Source organism: Gadus macrocephalus, chromosome 11 (assembly GCF_031168955.1).
Source record: "Gadus macrocephalus chromosome 11, ASM3116895v1".
In the NCBI taxonomy this organism is placed as follows: Eukaryota; Metazoa; Chordata; class Actinopteri; order Gadiformes; family Gadidae; genus Gadus; species Gadus macrocephalus.
Window position 1 is genome coordinate 20,240,198 of NC_082392.1, and position 18,852 is coordinate 20,259,049.

At 46.0% G+C, this 18,852-nt stretch overlaps 1 protein-coding gene and 1 long non-coding RNA gene across 2 annotated transcripts in view; both read left to right on the plus strand.

Annotated features, from left to right (window-relative positions):
- The window catches only part of LOC132467449 (transmembrane protein 132D-like), a 58,263-nt gene extending 47,942 nt beyond the window's left edge, over nt 1-10,321 (plus strand). The window contains exons 2-4 of the mRNA XM_060064753.1: nt 7,021-7,057; nt 7,445-7,866; nt 8,247-10,321. Of these exons, the coding sequence (XP_059920736.1) occupies nt 7,021-7,057; nt 7,445-7,866; nt 8,247-8,831 (1,044 nt within the window). The 3' untranslated portion in view covers nt 8,832-10,321. The remainder of the gene's footprint in view (nt 1-7,020; nt 7,058-7,444; nt 7,867-8,246) is intronic.
- LOC132467942 (uncharacterized) overlaps nt 1-18,852 on the plus strand; it is a 696,489-nt gene that overhangs the window by 500,454 nt on the left and 177,183 nt on the right. The window lies entirely within an intron of this gene.

Below are 18,852 nucleotides of genomic sequence, written 5' to 3' on the forward strand. Positions count from 1 at the left end.
TTATTCGCTCCTTCCCTGTGGGAATATACATTCTAACCTGAAGTATGCAACATTTTTTTTTTGCTAGGCTAGAATGTCTCATTTGGCGCTGAGTAAGCAAAGCAAGTCGGGCTGATTTCTCGGCGTGGGTAAACAAGCGGTGGCAGAACGGCCCCTCAGCCCACGGTAACAGGCTGTTTCAAAGACTACACAGAAAGCCCTTGACCAACTATTAAAACCCATGAAAAAGAGTTTAAGTCTCGGGACGTTCTGCATCGTTCTCACTGTGGTGTGTGTGTGTGTGTGTGTGTGTGCGCGCTTGCTTGTGAGCGTGCACGTTTGCGTGTGTGTGTCAGCTGTTCTGGGATCGAAGCATATGGTTTATATCCGACTCCTGCGGTGGATCATGGACACACACGCACACGCACACACACACATTTGCAGATTGCACTTATTCACTAACACACACACACACACACACACACACACACACACACACACACACACACACACACACACACACACACACACACACACACACACACACACACACTCAGCCCACCACTTAAGATCTCAAGGACAATCATTACTATGGGAACAGACTCAATAGCAGGCAGACTGGTATGCTGAGGATCTTTCACCCACATGGCCTGCCCGTCTAACACAGACAGATGGTGGGAGGCTTGTTAGTATAAGTAGTAGTGTTAGCATTGGTGTATATATCCCGTTACTAGTCCTTGTATACTTAAACCTGCACTATGTGCGTCCTCCCACTAGAGGCCTCTAGTGGCTGGAGGTGTAGCCATAGTGATAACCACATCATTTCCAGACAACCTTAACTGCGTTCTGAGATCTTCCCAAGCTGGGATGAGGAGTTTGGGGCAAAAGTGCATAAAAAGATTCATAGATAAAAGATCCTTGGATCGATTGACTCGTTCACGAGCGCGTTTCATACTTGAGAGACATTTAAATTCACATATTTGAAGTGAATAGCTCGAGTAGGAGAGTTTACAGAATGCAGGTGAAAAACAAACATAAAATCGCTGTGTTCGCATGAGCTTATGAGGGGCCGCCTGGGACAGAATTCATACTTGGTTTTACACACACTATTATAATCTAGCATATACACCAGTATACTCATGCACACACACTATTATACTTCTTTGACGTGTATGTATGAGAATGTATAGTACTGTATGTGAGAGAGTATAGTAGTGTATGTGAGAGAGAATAGTAGTGTACGTGAGGGAGTATAGTAGTATGTGAGAGAGCATATACAGTAGTTGGGTATGTGAGAGAGTATAGTAGTGTATGTGAGAGAGAATAGTAGTGTATGTGAGTGAGTATAGTTGTTTATGCAAGAGAATATAATAGTGTGTGTGAGAGAGTATAGTTGTTATGCAAGAGAATATAGTAGTGTGAGAGAGAGAATAGTAGTGTGTGTAAAAGAGTATAGTAATGTATGTGAGAGAGAATAATAGTGTATGTGAGAGAGTATAGCTGTGTATGTGAGAGAGTATAGTTTTTTATGCAAGAGAATATAGTAGTGTGTGTGAGAGAGAATAGTAGTGTATGTGAGAGAGTATGGTAGTGTTTGTGTGTCAGAGAGTATAGATGTTTATGCAAGAGAATATAGTAGTTTGTGTGAGAGAGTATAGTAGTGTGTGAGAGAGTATATATGTTTATGCAAGAGAATATTGTAGTGCGTGTGAGAGAGTGTGAAAGAAACGGAATTGAGTTTGAATGAAACCATCTCCCAAACCCTGTGACGCTACAATATTATATTATAAAGAGATACATATTATATCATCTTATGATATAACATAAGTCTCTGGCCATGGTTGAGAATGAATTGGCGGTCACAAGAGGAAGCCTCTCTCAAACTCAGGTGGCCACGCGAACAAGCGACCAAATCATTTTTTTGCATAACAATATCGCTGGAGATTCAAGATTGAAATGACTGCGCAGTATTTTGAGCACCAGAAGCTACCGCCTCTTCTGTCAGCCAATCAGGAACTGAGGTATCAAACTCACTTCCGTTTCTGTCAAACTCTCTCACACACACTACCATAGAGCTCGTAAGTCATGCCGGTAGACCCCCATGGGACCTCTGAGATCGTAAAAATTTGAATTGGTTTCAATGGAGAGAGAGTAATTATTTTTCTGGTCCCAGTCTTTATATGCCCTGGATTACACATATGTTGTTAGTGGATTTTAATGATAATTTTGTGTGTCAAGAGTTTGACCGTTTATCGTGCAATTGTTCAGTTAAAGGCTGTAGAGAGAACACAACGAGAAAGACTACACGTCTCGTATGTGACGTCACGCTCCCTGCGACTGGCGTGGACAAGACCGACAATCTCCCCATTGGCATAACTGAAAATCTACACATGCCCCGACTTATAATGGTTTTCACCTCTTTCGATGCTGTTATCCTCCCCTTGGAAAAAAGCGGTGAAGTGGAGAAGAGAAATCGACATGTTTGTACCAGAGTGGTGGTGACGTATATCATTTGCGTCGAGAGCAGCGAGGAGCTGTAATTCACAAAAAAATTGCCTCACACAAAACCTAACATTATTACATTTCTTCACGAAATTATTTTGTTTTCTTTGCATGAAAAATTATAATTTAAATCCACAAACATACACAGTGGTCTAAAAGTTATTTTAGACTACCTCGATGCATTGGTATCCCACATTGTCCCACATGATCCCACACAAACGTAGTCTTTGTCCCACATCTGGTGAATTGTGATCTGGTCACTCTATTCATATCAGAGATCAGGTGGAGATGTGGCAGGTGCCTGTTCAGGGCCTGATAATGTTAGATCACCTTTAAAGGAGGACAATTATTAAATCAGTAGCTTTTGTTCACTGACCTCTGTCCATACGATGAATGAATAAAGAAATGTTCTTTATATTATAAGTTTGATTCATTTTGATTATGCATATTTATCCTGGCAGAATTTAGCATGATGACCAACTTAATTATTTCCCGGATTTTGTATTGGTTACCGTAGTCCCTAAATGCATGTAGAAATGCAGGAAATGGTATTCAAATCAAAAAAGAAAATCTGGGGGGGTACCCACAGACCCCCGAATTATTGTGTCCCCCCCACTTCTCAAACCAAACTCACGCCCTTGATTCTCTCTCACATACACTACTATACACTCTCACATACACAACTCTCATACATACATGTCAAAGGAGTATAATAGTGTGTGTGTATGAGTATAGTGGTACATATGCGAGATTATGATATGTCCCAGGCGGCCCCTCATATAAGATGACCGTACTGCTTGTGGAAAAGGGGTGATCTGGACGTGGTACAATATGGTCACTGTGTGGGCCGTTCTTTAAAGACGTGAGAAAAGATTGTCTAGCTTGGTTCGAGCGCCCGGCTGGCACAAACTGCGGCCATTAAGGTTGTTCGGTGGCAGACCCGAAATTTTTGTCCCCGCGAACACAACAATTCCGGTTGCATTTACATTTTACGGGGCCTTCAGATTACAGTTAGTGTTCGTATGAGAATACATCACCTCGGTGAGAAAAAAAACACTATAAAAATAGTCCATAGGGTAAGGGTTATAATAAGTGTCCCCGTCACCTACAGAGAGAGGAAGAGGAAGGCCTATTTCTCTCTCTCTGGGTGGTACACACACACTCATCCTCATCTCCTCTACACATCTGTCTTCTCTCCACCATTCTCTCCTTCTACACGTCTTATTATTCCCCCTTTCATCCTGGTCTTCCTCTGTGCCTTGCTGTCTCTCTTCATGTCCTCTTCACTCTTTAACTTTGCTGTTACATTTCCCCCTAGTTCCCACCCTACACACACACACACACACACACACACACACACACACACACACACACACACACACACACACACACACTGACATACACACACACACACACACGCACACACACACACACACACACACACACGCACACACACACACACACACACACACACACACACACACACACACTGACATACACACACACACACACACACACACACACACACACACACACACGCGCGCGCACACACACACACACACACACTGACATACACACACACACACACACACACACACACACTCAGACCAACACACACATCCATACACAGACACACACGCTCATAAACACACACTCGCACATACACACAAACAAACACACACACACACACACACACACACACACACACACACACACACACACACACACACACACACACACACACACACACACACACCCACACCGGGCGGCCGGGCGCGGTGCAGCCTTGCGGAGCAGGGGGGTTTATTGGTGTTGTGCTCAGGTATCTTTGTGATCCGCCTGCTGTTCTCCGCCGCCGCCGCCGCCGCCGCCGCCGCCGCCGCCGCCGCCGCCGCCGCGGCCCAGCGAGCGGTGTCTCGGCAGAACCTCACTGGTCCCACATTCATTATATTTTCACACTCTGGTAGGCCTGGGCGTGCTGACACACATGAAAACTCTGCACACACACACACCTGTGCGTGTTGACACACATCCACACACAACACCACACATGTACGCACAGACACACACACACACACACACACTCATGTGTGCATTGACACACACCCACACCCACAACACACACACACACATATGTACGCACAGACACACACACACACACACAATCACACACAAACACACACATATATGTGGGTGCAGCCACACACACACACACACACACAGTCAATCTTTGAAAAATATCTGATAAGAAGATAAAGCAATTTTTCAAAAATCCTTTTATCGTAGTAAATAAATTTTTATCTTTATCAAACTCTGATAGATGATTTAATCTATCAATGATGAATTTATTAATATATTGTCCCATTTGAGTCTGGAGGACCCTGCAACTTTAAGTTGAACAATTTAATTAATAGAAAGCAAATAAGCAAATAATACAGTGGATCCATTCAGTGCAGACTTATCTCGGGGTCATAGGTCAGGCACAAAGACGAAGGTAGACTCAAATCTAACCCCCGATTCCTAATGGGATCCCTATTTCTGTTCAGAATAACCTTTTGTTCTTCCGCTGGGCTTTGAGCAACCATACAGGTGTTACCGACAATACAACTGATTTGAAGAAGCACCCCATTGAACCAGCAACCCCAGTGAACAAGTAACTAAAATAATAATGATCTTAAATACATATACTGTGTATATATTTATATAATAGTACATTGTCCGTTCAGAAAGGTGCAAGTTCGGAACAGGTTGAATATCCTTGGCCTTCTGCTTGAAGCTTTCTGGAATACCGCAGTGTGAAGTCGATCAAATGTACGGTTGTAGAGAAATGGAAGGACAATAGATAGACAGACAGACAGACAGAACGATTCTTCTGTCTGTCCGTCTATTCTCTCGGAGTATAGATTCTTCTATTAGAGTTAGAGATTCCTCGAAAATGAATTTGTTGGTTTTGAGTGTGTCATCAATAAAGCTCCTCAAGTTATATTCTGCAACACTGTTACATTTCGAAAACAATGTCTTCTTTTGGCCATCATAGTAATGCTACCCCTTAATACAGTTCACACCCTAGTATGTAGTACCTTGCACTCAGGTTCCGATTGGGCCCAGGTGTTGTAGTGTGAATACTGATGTGTGTTAAATGGTGTTACACTGGCTGGCCTCTCCAAGTAATGAGCTAAATGTATTTGATACATTTGATGCTTGATACTTTATATTTGATTAAAAATATTATTGCTATGGATGGACCATCTGACACGGTCTGGAATGACACGTAATATCACCGTACTATTTGTACTATTCCTAAAACAGATATAGATTTCTCTTGTTCTTCCCCTCTTTTTCTCTCTCCTTTCAACTGCTTATAAAGCAAGACCGTCACCATTTCATTTGCGCCGGTAAACCTACGACTCACTCTGCAAGGTCGTGTTTTACATTTGGACGGACTAAGTATCAAGTTGAAAAATGGTCAGTTATTCTTTTAATAGCATAAATATGTAGAGGTGATTCATTCCAGCGATGACGGCGTAAGGACTGGTGTGTTCATGCGTTCACCGTGCAGCCAGCTGTACGCTCACGTCAGACTGCAGCGGAGCGGCCCGTGTTCCTAGGGACCCCACTCCGTGTGATTGGAAACACACTTCATGCTCAATAATGTGTGTGTGTGTGTGGGGTGGGGGGGCTGGGGGGGGGGGGGGGGGGGGGCTGTTTGGAATTAAAGCAGGCCTAGTATGGGATAGGGCTGGGAACCCCCCCGGCCGCTCCCAGCGGTCCAGACCTCGATGCGGGGCGGGGAACAGGGATGTCCTGGAGACGTATGGAAAGGGGGTGTCACCGTGCTCCGTCCTGGCTGATGTATGGCGCCCTGATGCACTCCCAACGGGGCCCGCGCCGACCTCCCACGGCCCTGCAACCGTGGGCTCATCTGTGTGTGTGTGTGTGTGTGTGTGTGTGTGTGTGTGTGTGTGTGTGTGTGTGTGTGTGTGTGAGGTTAGAGAGAGCACCTGGAACAAATGTGTATATGTTCATTCCCGCACCTGGCGAGCCGCACACACACACACACACACACACACACACACACACACACACACACACACACACACACACACACACACACACACGTGTCTCTCCTGCATGTTATGTTAAATTATGTTTAGAAGCTATTCTATTCAATAGAATAGTGTGTGTGCAATGCACTGCTTGGGTGGATATGTGTGTTAGTATCCATGTATCCATGCTTGCACTTCCCTTTTCACGTCTGGGTGCGTGTGTGTGTTTAGCATGCCATGCACACCTATGTGTGTGCGTTTACAATCAAACCGCATTTCACAGGTCAACGCTGGCCTCGACTCGCTTACACAAAGTTTCTAAAGCCGCCTTCGCCCGGAAAAATATATTTTGAAGTCGATTTCAGTCTACGTGATTTATAAACGATATTGTCATCGTAGCACATTTAATAGGGTTATTATGTTATGTTTCCCGCTCCTAAAGGCTGAGCGACCATCCTGTTCTGTTTCTGTTCCCTCGGTCTTCGTGCTAAAGAGCAGTGGTCAGACCACGCAGACCTGCGCTGTCACTGGTGACAGACCAGTCCATGGGATCGCGGCTTCTGATTGGCTCAGAAGCAACATGAATAGTGTAGTTTAGAACAGCCAATGAGAAACAAGGACATAAACAGCTGCCAAACCACAACACAGTCTATAATGCGATTCATGTCCTTTATGTTAATCAAAATGTAAATGACAGATTTGATTACCGATTTTTATGGAAAATTACAATCATTATCTGAAATCCGAATTATGATTTATATTGCAAAATCTGGCAATTTCAGCAAAGAAGAAATAACTGCAATAGCAGCGGGTGAATGACCATATAAGGAGCAGACGCTGAAGACCCTGCTTTCCTATGCATTCCTCATGATGAAGGGGTTCTCTGTATCCTCATCATTCCCTCCTTGCCTCCCCAGTGTCCGACAGCGGAGCAGGAGCAGCAGGAGGAGGCGGCCCGGCGGGGGGCGGGGACTCCTCCCAGACCCGCTTCACCTCCTCTCTCCCCACCTACCTGCCCGTCCAATGCCAGCTAGGAGGCGCCGACTCTGCCTACTTCCTTCGGGATGCCAATCAGGAAGTCATGCGGAACGGCAGCCTATCGTCTCGCACCGAGCGCTTTTTCCTCCACAAGATGGAGGGCGGCATGGGAGTCCCGCCCACCCTGCCGTCCGTCAACTGCAGCTATGGCAACCTGAGTGTGGAGCAGCAGATCCCATTGGAGCTGCTGCAGGGCCCGCCCCCGCGTCTCCTGGCCACGCCCAGCCACGCCACGCTGAACTGGAACGTCAAAGGTCACGTGGTGAAGTCCCGGGTGGGGTCGTCCCAGCCGTGGATACAGGTTGGTCCTCTTGCATCCTGGATTTATCTTTGTCATGATATCTTTATTATTGAATTCATAATTTGATTCATTCAGTGAGTTACGGTTGTTAATATTACTTCAGATATTTTAACCAAGGGATATTTATGTCAGTTAATACAAAAAGTATATAAAATAAAATATTTTGGGGATACTGTCATGCTCAGCTAACTCCTAACATAAGAGCATTATTGTGCTTCATAAAATGTTGTGGGAACAGCAACATTAGAAAATGCCAAATGGTCCAACAATTCTGGAAAGAGACGATGTTTAAGACAAAGGCCCAAAGTGATCCCGACTTCAGATCTCAACCCCCCCCCCTCCCCCCCCCCCCCTCCTCCTCCTCCTCCTCCTCCTCCAAGGTGCTGTTCTACCTGGCGGGACGGCGCTGGGACGAGCCCGACCCCCCTCCCCCCTCCGTCCTGCCCTGCGTCCGGGCCCTGGCCATCCGGGACCCCAGCGAGTCGGGGCCCTCGGCCGGGTGCCGGCTGGTGGGGGTCCCCGGTGTCTGCGTGGTCCGCCTGGACCTCCCCACTGCCTGGTTCTCCTCGCCGCAGTCGAGGAAGCGGCCGGCGGAGTCGGTCCTGCACGCCGTCGACGTGTACTCCTCCATCGTGCCGGTGGAGGGGCCCGGGGACGAGTGCCCCTCCATCGTCAACAAGCCCTGGAAGGGCATGAGCGCGCACATGGGCCAGATGGGAGCCCTGGGCCTGGGGATGGGTGGCGGGCAGTGGAGCCCCCTGGTGGGCGGGGGGCTCCAGGACATGCAGAGGGTGGGCGCGGTGGCGCTGGTGACGGGCCCGGCGGCGGCCAAGGGGGAGCGGCTGAGGCTGGACGAGAACCTGGAGGTTCTGGTGCCACCCAGCCCGGTGCGGCCGGGGAAGACGGTGGCCTTCGGCGTCCACATGAGGAGGGACTCCAACGTGGAGCGGTTCACGCTGAGGTGAGGAGAGCGGCCTCGGACTGGTGTCACCGAGCTGGGGTGTGTGGTCTGACCAAAGCTTGAAGGGCAGTTCCATTGACCGCCTTGTAGGCCAGCACCGTCCTCTTGAATCTGATGGGAGTTTCTACAGGGAGCAAGTGGAGGTCACGGAAAAGAGGGGGTCGCATGGGAGAATTTAGGGAGGTTGAACGAGAGGATAAGGTTGAACGCAAGATAATTTCTGTCATGTTTTGTTTATCCCTGTGTCTTTTCTAACGAGTCGGTTTCCCCCCCACATCATCTCCTCACCATCGTGTTTCTCCACTCCGCCATCTTGCTTTCTTCTTGCATCTTCCCCGTTTTGTTGCCTTGTCATTTTTCCCCTTTTTCCCAGCCTTGCGTTTTTGCACGATACGCCGTGCAAGCCGTGCAAACACGCTGGCAGCCTGCCGGGTTTGATAGCTGTCACCTGTGTTTGCTCGTGCCCTCACTCCGGAGCCAGCAATGCAAATAACTACCTCATGAATATTCACGATGAATCGGGGGGAGGAGGGAGAGAGAGACTCGTGTGGGAAAAGACGGAAAGAGAGTGAAAGAGTGAAATAATTGAATGCGAGGTACAGAAAATAAATGTTTCTCTTAGATAGATGTTTTTTTTATAAAATCGTTACCGTTGTTTTGTCTAAATGGTTGGGAAGTCGGGTCCCCCAAAAGCTCTCTTATATTTATCCCCTAGTCTTACATTGTTGTAAGTGTCATTGAAGAAATATTGTGAAGAAATACGGACAGCAATACCATGTTCTGCTTTATAACAATAAATAGCACGATGGCGCTAGTTAGGGCTTACCCTATTAGCCAGTCCCTCCAGAAAAATGTGGCGTTTTTTGTGATTGTTGCGGCCAAAAATCCTTGATTATGCGGCACGTTTTCTTAAAAAATGCGATGAAATATGTGTCATATTTGTGCAATTTTATGCAATGAACTTGCAAAAATTGCAGCTTTTCGATGACGTTCACGTCGCGTAATTACGTCACTTCATAACGTTCCCATGGCAACAGGGGGAAATAGCTGCTCTTGTGTGAAGTAAACGCACAATGTTCAACTTTCTGCTAAGATATATGTGACTTTTTTGCAACGAAAATTCAGGGAATTATGAAATCATGCAAGCCTCGCATATTTTGCGCGGAAATCTGCAATTTTTGCGGTGAAAGTGCGGCATATTTGAAAAAATGCGGCTCCCGAATGAATATGCAGACTTTGGCTGATTATGCGTTGAATTATGCGATCGCATAATCACGTTTTTTCTGGAGGGACTGATTAGCTAATTTTTTTCATTTTTCTTTTAGGGCATTTAGCAGACCCTTTTATCCAAAGCGACTTACAACAGTATAAACACACATTGACATCAACAGCAGAGTCAACTATGCAAGGTGACAGCCAGCTCATCGGGAGCAGTCAGGGTTAGGTGGCTTGCTCAAGGACACCTCGACACTAGTGAGAGACAGGGATTGAACAAGCAACCTTACAGTTTCAAGACAACCCTCTCTACCTCCTGAGCTAAGCCCACTGGTTGCATGGCTTGACACTAAGACATCTTACAAGAGTACGGTTTGTGGGAATTGTATATACTGGAACACCTAGTATTTATAATTGATTCCTCCTCGGTTTAAAAACAAGTACAAGTACATGACAAGCATGCGTGTTGACGGGGTTCTTTTTGAGTGGTGTACACAAGAAGAACAGAGCACAGCTGTGTGATGATGAAGCTATGCTACATTGACTTGGAAACATGTAATTAAACCGTACTTGCCAAACGGTAACACACCAGTAGTCCGCCATTGCTTGTAGGCGTCTTGTGCGTGTACCATGTGTGAAATAAGAATTTCCAATTGTAAACTCATGACTTTGTCTTGGGAGGAGTTTTTCAAAAGCTTTCTTTCCAGGGACCTTAAACACAGTTTTCGTGTTGACTGGAGGCTAGCACACAAGAATATATTAGGCTTCTAGAAATGCCGAAATACGTGTGGATATAGACATGTAAATTAAAACGGAAGCATTAAGAGGAAATGTGCGAATTAAAGAGGTGATAATACCTGCCTACCCAGTGGACTGTAGCAAATGTTGCTGATCTATCCATCATAAAACTGGGTGGACACTCACTTGTGATGTCACTAATGCCGCGTTTCTACTGCAGGGTTCGGTACGGTTCGGTTTGCCTCAGTCCGGTAGGGAGGGGGCGGTATAGCCCAGCTCAGTTCCGAGGTCGCGTTTCCACCGCCGACAGTACCCTTTAAGGTTTGCCGGATGTCGATCGCCGCGGCAGCTACGTAAACATTGTGACATCATAACAGCGCGACACAGTGTAGCGTGCTCAATAAAAACAATGGAAAAGTTGAGCGTGACACATTAAACCAAGAGCTACCATGGAAGTCATCCAGCAACAGTTCCTGGCCTTTATGCTTTTCATATGGAAGTTAATCGCGTCTATCCCCCCAATACCTCGAGGCTACTGTTTGTTTGTTTTTATCCCCACGTCGCCCGGAAGTGACGATTCTGTCGACCAATCAACGGCACCCTTTCAGGCGTCTCAGTACCCCAACGGAGGAGTACTGAAGACAAGGGCAAAACGAGTACGGCTCAGTCCGGGTCACGTCCACTTTTGGCGGTGGAAACGCAATCCGTACCGCACCTTTGCGAACCAAACCGTACCGCACCCTGCAGTGGAAACAAGCCATAAAACACTAAGGGCCCTATTTGAACGGGCTGAAACACAAGTGAGAAGCGCAAAACGGAAGTGGCTTTGTGGGTGGATCTCTGGCGCTGTTGCTATTATACCGGCGGATAAATTACTCTTGCGCACGGCGTAAATCTAAAATGGGTTGGTCTGAATACCGGTAGGTGTGTTTTGGGCGTAACATGCAAAAAGCAATGAGCAATCTCCCATCCCCTTTAAGAGCCATGAGCTTTTTTGAACCTGACGAGTTCATATTATATTATTATGGTGTGTTTGCAGTCTTCGCTGAGACAGATGCATGACCACATGAATTTCAAACTTCAAATGGCTCAGTTTAGGGCCAAATAATATGGCTTAATTCACACACGGAATAGCGTTTTCTGCTACAACTTCAGAAACACTGAGTCGTCATGTAAATTTCGTCAAATAGAACTTAACACATATATGATATGCAGTCCTGTGGCCGCAACTGTGTAGCGATTCAATGATATGCGGCAATACATTAACAAACATAGTTTGTTACCAGTATAGTATACAGTATCGTCATCGACTTGTGTTCATAATATGCACGTGTCCCCCTGGTAATATACATTGCCATGGACTGTGTTATGCGTTATGTGTTTAGCTTGCGTGTGTTTAAACAGATGGGTGCACACACGAGCGCCCGTATTCATTCTCACTTGCGCGTTCATAAACACTCACTCGCGGTAAAACAATGTTTTCTCACGATCAAATAGACTACTCATCAATCCTCAAAGTTATGGGCTTGTACACAATGTCTGTGTCAAGAAAATATGTGTTTGCTGTACGGTGTTTGCAGATGCATTGATTTAAAAGTACAACTTATTACCGCTGTATCAGCTGTTCTTTCCCAAATAATTTAGCCAACAATATCATTTATCCTAAAACATGATTTTGTTTTGGAAGGCTCGGATATACTTTGCTCGAGTTTATTATTGTTATTATTATTATTTTAGTACTACCAATGGATATTTTTTTCTCCACAATCCACATGCTATTTCTATGCAGTTTCACACATATGAACAATCTCAACTCATCATAATATTTCAGGCTTATTGTTTGCATGTTTGTGCTGTGTATAGCCTATGTGTGTGTAAGCGTATGTTGCAGTTCCAACCTGCCTAGGCACATCAAAATAGCAACACCAACTGAGCTATCCGCTAGGGCAATTAAACCAGGATTTTTGAAAAATGTATTTGCGCTAAAATTGTATTCAAAGAAGTTTGGCTTTGACACATTCTGTGCTCGCAACACATTTGTAGTTATGTTGAATTTTTGGACCACTGAATCAGACCATATGGTTGGAATGCACCAGAATCAATCACACGCACAACAGCACACATTCGTCAGCACCTGCATGCACGTGCACATCGCCATAACGCACCACACAAACAGACACACACAAACCTCAGCCCTGCTACTTGAAGAAGTCGTGGTTAAGACACAGAAAAATATTTCAGTATTCCAAAAAAGATTGTTCTATAAAAAAACAATCCTCAGCATTTCATTATATTAGTTTCCCGGGAACAAATTCCTAATTTTCTACGTGGGCTGCCAAACAATCTTACGTTTTTTAGTTTTAGGGTCCCTTGATGAATCTGCATCGGAGCCTCATCACTCCTCCGGGTTCCGGGGGATTTGTGGCTGACAAATGACAGAGAGCATCGATTTATCACCCTGCACAGGAGATACTCAGCCGCGCCTCGCTGCATGGATGCTAGCTGCGGCATCACCATAACAACAGACAGCACTCTGTCGGGAATTCAAACCATCGATGAGATTTCGGTGTTGAAACTTTTGAAAACTTTTGGTTGGGCTTGGAAGTGCACCTTATCCGCGTCCTGGCAGCGTCTTCCTCTCGCTCTCAACCTGGCTCCTTACCCCGGAGCCTGGGTGAGAATTAGGGGAAATGCTAATTTTATTGTGATGCATCCAGCTGGAATGTTGGGTTTTGTGTGTCCTTTTTAAGGACACACAAAACCTTTTTAAGGACAAACTGTTGTTTTTGTTTTAAAACACCAGTGTGCCATTATACCAAATTAATTATGATTGTCGTCTTGTAGTCTTCAATTGTCTGCAAATTAAGTGACGCCTCAATTACCGTCTCAGAGAGGACCCGGAAGAGGGATCCTCTCCCGGGATGGCTACGGTAGCACTGGGTGGGAAGACATTTTATCATAGCAAAACAGCCAATGTGCCACAAGCCAAGTCCCATGGCTTTGCCTGTAAAAGTAGAACCACCCCCCTAAGGTAACAAGACACTAGGAGTGGGGGAAAGTATCCATTCAAGTAACTATCGCAATCATCTAGGATTCTGCAGTGATTCACAACTTCCCAAAATCCTTTGTATTGTGTCCCTGAATGTAGTCTTAGGTTTGCCTCTGTGTGTTCACATCATTGCAATCAGTTGGTCTAACGTTTTCAGGTATAGAAACTACATCATCTCACACGCGTTCCTCTGCTTTAATGCTGTAATTTGCAACACCGTTTTGATAGAGAAATAATATAATGTGATGTAACAGACGGTGACATACCGAAAGACTCACACTCCTTCAAGAACACTGCAACAAAGAGAAAGAAAGCTAAGTTAGCTTATACTTCCATGCCACTGATGCACATCTACAGTCTAACTGTTTGACGATGATAATGTAATGTATTGATATCGTCATCACAATGATTCATATTATGGAATTATCTGCACCATGGTCTCAGCCACAGCAGACAACCTACCTACATTGTGTGTGTGTGTGTGTGTGTGTGTGTGTGTGTGTGTGTGTGTGTGTGTGTGTGTGTGTGTGTGTGTGTGTGTGTGTGTGTGTGTGCGTGTGCCTGTGTGTGGGTGTGCTTGTGCGTGTGTGTGTTTGTGTGTGTGCAGGACCACCCCTCTCTTCTTTGCCCTCCTTGTCTGCCCTTGTGCATTTTGCACACATCATCTGGTGTCATGTTTACAGCTGTTTCTACTGGGAACCAGTCAAACCAGTTACCAAGGACCACCAGCTTTGTGTTGACGTCCTCCATGCAGACGACATCACGCGGGCGCTGTGATGATAAAGTACTGCTGGCCCATTGCTTGGTCAAGCGAGCCCTGTGTATTAGCGGGCTATTTACTCCACCGCTGTACTTAGAAAGCCGGGAAACACACCTCATAAAACAAGAAGGGGTTTAGTGATTTATGAATCCGGTGTGTGTGTGAACATAATGTTGAAACAGATGTAACATAATTACGCATGTATATATTCTGTTTTGCATGTAGAGAGAGAGAGAGAGAGAGAGAGAGGGATCATCTCTAAAAGATAAATACAGATGCTCTGGGAGGAACACTAATTTGTCGGCTTAAGTAGTGCGCCGCTCACTTGTGTGAATTGTAAACAGTTGTGACAAGAACTGTTTCCATGATGTAGTATGAAGAGCAGCACTATGGGTTTCTGCTACGAGCGCTGCTCTTCATTCTACATCATGGAAACAGGTTCCCAGACCATAGACTTTCTTTACTGCATCAAACAGTGGCAGATGCGTCGGCCGAGAGGGGCGTGCCTCTGCTAACCAATCTCTTCACATATCAAAAGGGGTTTACTTCTAAAGGTGCGGCCACACCAGACGCGTATTTCGCGTACTTCGCATATGAAATCGCCATTTTTTCCATAGGGAACCATTGGTATACGCGCGTATTACGCGTATTACGCGTAATATGCGTATAAGCAACGTTGTACGCGCGTATTGCGCGTATGAGGCGCGTATATTTACGTGCTATACGCGCGTATAGTGCGTATATCGCGTATATCGCGTACATTTCAAGAGTTCAAAAAATCAAACTTTTTAAGCTCATACGCATGACGATTAGCCGTATTGCCCAATCAGCGTTGAGCTTGACCCGACGTCACTGGCAGAGAGTAGTGAGCTTGGACAGAAGCATACGGCCGACATCTTTCTTTATTCTGTGTGGAAATAGTAACATAGTTACGCCATTAAATGCTTTTATGGAAACATTTCTAGCGAGAAATGTGCATTTTACTTTCATAATGTTCGCTCGGTGAATGTGAAGGATGTTTGGTTTGATAGTTATGACGAAGAGGGAACGCTCCGTTCACTTGCATGGACAGAGTCTCTGGTTACTAAGCAACCTCAACGTCTTGGCGGACTATTTCTCTGCTGATCAACACTACAGACACTACACGAACAGAAATGGAGGTGGATCAAAATATCATCGTCGCCGTGTGCGGCCGTCCTGTCCTGTACGACACCACGATGGTGTCGTACAGGGACAGGAACAAAACAGAGAGGGCGTGGGTCGACGTGGCAGAGGATATTGGCGTTCCTGGTAAGATCAGTGAATAATGTGTGTGTGTATTTTGCTTGGCTTCAGCTATCGGTTGTGTTCTACTATGAAAAAAGTTAGCGCCGGTTAGCGGTAGCACCAGTTAGCAGTAATATTAAGTGATACTACTACAACAGACTGTCCCGCTTGTCAGGTTACACAACTTAATATGTATATATGTTCTTGTCAGTGGACGTATGTCGCAGGAGGTGGAAGTCACTCAGGGACAGGTATAGCGCGTATTGCGCGTATTGCGCGTATGCAACCATTTTTGACACAAAATGGTCAAGCAACATTATACGCGCGTATCTCGCGTAAAAAGTATGCGAGATACGTGTCTGGTGTGGCCGCACCTTAAGAGAGGACCAAGATGCTCAGCAGCTCGCTGCTGTGAACGCACAGCAGGGGACTGAGTTGACGGGACAGGACCACGGTGATGTCGTTGGCCATAGTGGTACGTTCGGTGTTGTCATTGGCTGGATTGTAATTCCCTTTCAAAGACGCACACCATACACAGGCAGAGAGAGAGAGAGAGAGAGAGAGAGAGAGAGAGAGAGAGAGAGAGAGAGAGAGGCTCTGTCAATAAAATTCAGTCTGCTTGAACCTCGTTGTATCTCTTTGCCGGTTAATTAGCTAGATGACTTCCATTGGATGAGCAGGGTAGTGTGTGTGTGTGTGTGTGTGTGTGTGTGTGTGTGTGTGTGTTCAGGGATTAGCAGGGTTTCCCTGAGATCAAAGAGTTGATGTAATTGTATTGATTTGCTTGTACACACACACACACACACACACACACACACACACACACACACACACACACACACACACACACACACACACACACACACACACACACACACACACACACACACACACACACACACTCTGACCTCATGAGATGTGCACTGTGCTTTGGGTGGCTGAAGAATCGTCATCGTATCTTATTGAAGATCTTCTCACTTGGCTGAGGGGTCGCAAAATATACTTTGCTAGATGAATGTTTTCTCTACCAGGTACTGGTCTAAACTGTAAAGCTTCAAATATTGAACCTACGTAAAAATGTTGTTGCGATGATTTAAACAAGAATTGTTTAGAATGCACTGAAAGAAAATAGAAATCCTATTTTTTTTCTTTTTCTTTTTACAGTTGCAGCTTTACTGACCAAGAACAATACAAAACAACATTAGGTCAGATGAGAGGACAGTCGACCGAGAAATGATGTGGCTCCCTGTGAATCAAGTCATTCCATCAGGATGTGTTGGTCAGAGGTGGCTGGGCGGTCCTTTGGGTATTCCGGCTGTAAGGTTCTACCCAAGGCCACAAAGAGTTGAAAACTTTCCTGACCTTATTACCTTCAACACGCATCGCAAAAAGCACCTCAAGTCATCCGGATGTTGCTGCCGATTCTCCAACTCAATGAATGGTGTCTGGTACAGTTTGTACATTCGACCAAGTGACATTGAAACCCCATTTTGAAAAGACACACCTGAACGCACCTGTTGTGATAAGAACTGAAGTGTCCACACGCCTACGACTCTGACAGTTTACAAGGGACGTGGCGTGCTCGGAGCGGTACTGGCTGGCTGCGGCGGCGGCCACACGCTCCTGTATGCTGCCTCTCGGACTGCCTGCACTCCGCTCTGAACAGTGGGCCGTGTGACGGCAGTCGAGTGCGCAGGCTGAGCTCCCTTCTCCCCCCCTGATCCTTTGCCCCCGACCATAGCTCACGTTGACGGCGTGCCAGCTTGTCAGCGCCGGGGCAACGGGACGGGTATACGAGTCGCTGCATGAGCGGCACGGCCTCCCTGAGATGGGTCTGGGCACCGGGGGGTCACCTCAGGTCCTCCGTCTAGTGTACTTGGCATTTCCTTCCTACCTTTCCTAATTGGCATTCCGTTATGGTGAGCGTCCTGTGGGGGGGGGGAAGAGAGGGTTGTGTCATTAAATTCACGCGTTGCAGAGGAGCCCTTCCAGCGTTCCAGTGAAGAGGGGGGCGGGGGGAGGGGGGCTCGGAGGTATGAAATCAATCGGCTCCAGGGACGATCGATGCTCTGGGTGTGTGGATGACCTTTTAAAGTCCGCCCTTATTACCGCAGGAAGGGTCACATTCGCACGTATACGGTCCCCAAATCCAACTCCTCCTCATGCAGACTTAGGGGTTTGTATTTGAAGAGCTTCGAAGAGCTTTTGGAGAGTTTTTGGAATGGCATTGGGAAGCTGCCTTCTTGTGCCTTCGTGATGATCCCAAAAACGATATTCCCTTATTAGGTCTGTAAGTGATGGCTATGGAGAGACAACCAGAACAACATATTTGTCTCTGTGTGTTGGTTGATTGACAAATACTAAGTAAAAACCTGCACCATGTAAAAATCCCTACTTTCTGCCTTTTTAATGTCCCTTATGTCCACAACCAAAACAAGTACAAACACATTCTCATTTTCTAAAGCGTGGCGTTTAGCTTCCTCGGGGCCATGTTCACATCTGCGCCTGTTATTAATTAAAACCTAATTAAAATGTTAGCCTTTTTAAAAAGCAATCAATTGAACAAGTTATCTAAACTAACATTGTCTTTCTACATGGCTGGAAAACACCAATTTAAATTTGTGTATTAAAACTCTAATGGCATTTGGGATAGGAATCAGTTTAGCCAGCTTACCTCCTGCTCCCCACTTTGAGCTGAAAACAAAACAATAACAAAACGACAGGCTCTCTCTTTTCCACCAGGAGCCATCTAAGGCCTGTCTTCCTCCTCACTTGTTCTGCGAAGTTTGCTGCGCTTCAGTGCGAACAGAAGCCAGGGTTCTCAGCTGTGGCAGACAGGCTGCGTGTGACGTGATATCCAGCAAGCTTGGCCGCAGAGGAGGGAAAACAGAGAGCGAGTTAGCCAACAGGAAAGGGAGGGACAGAGGACGGCAGATTTCATTGGTTCAGAGTTTGAGAGTCCACAGCTGTATACCGTTTACATTGATGATCTTTAAC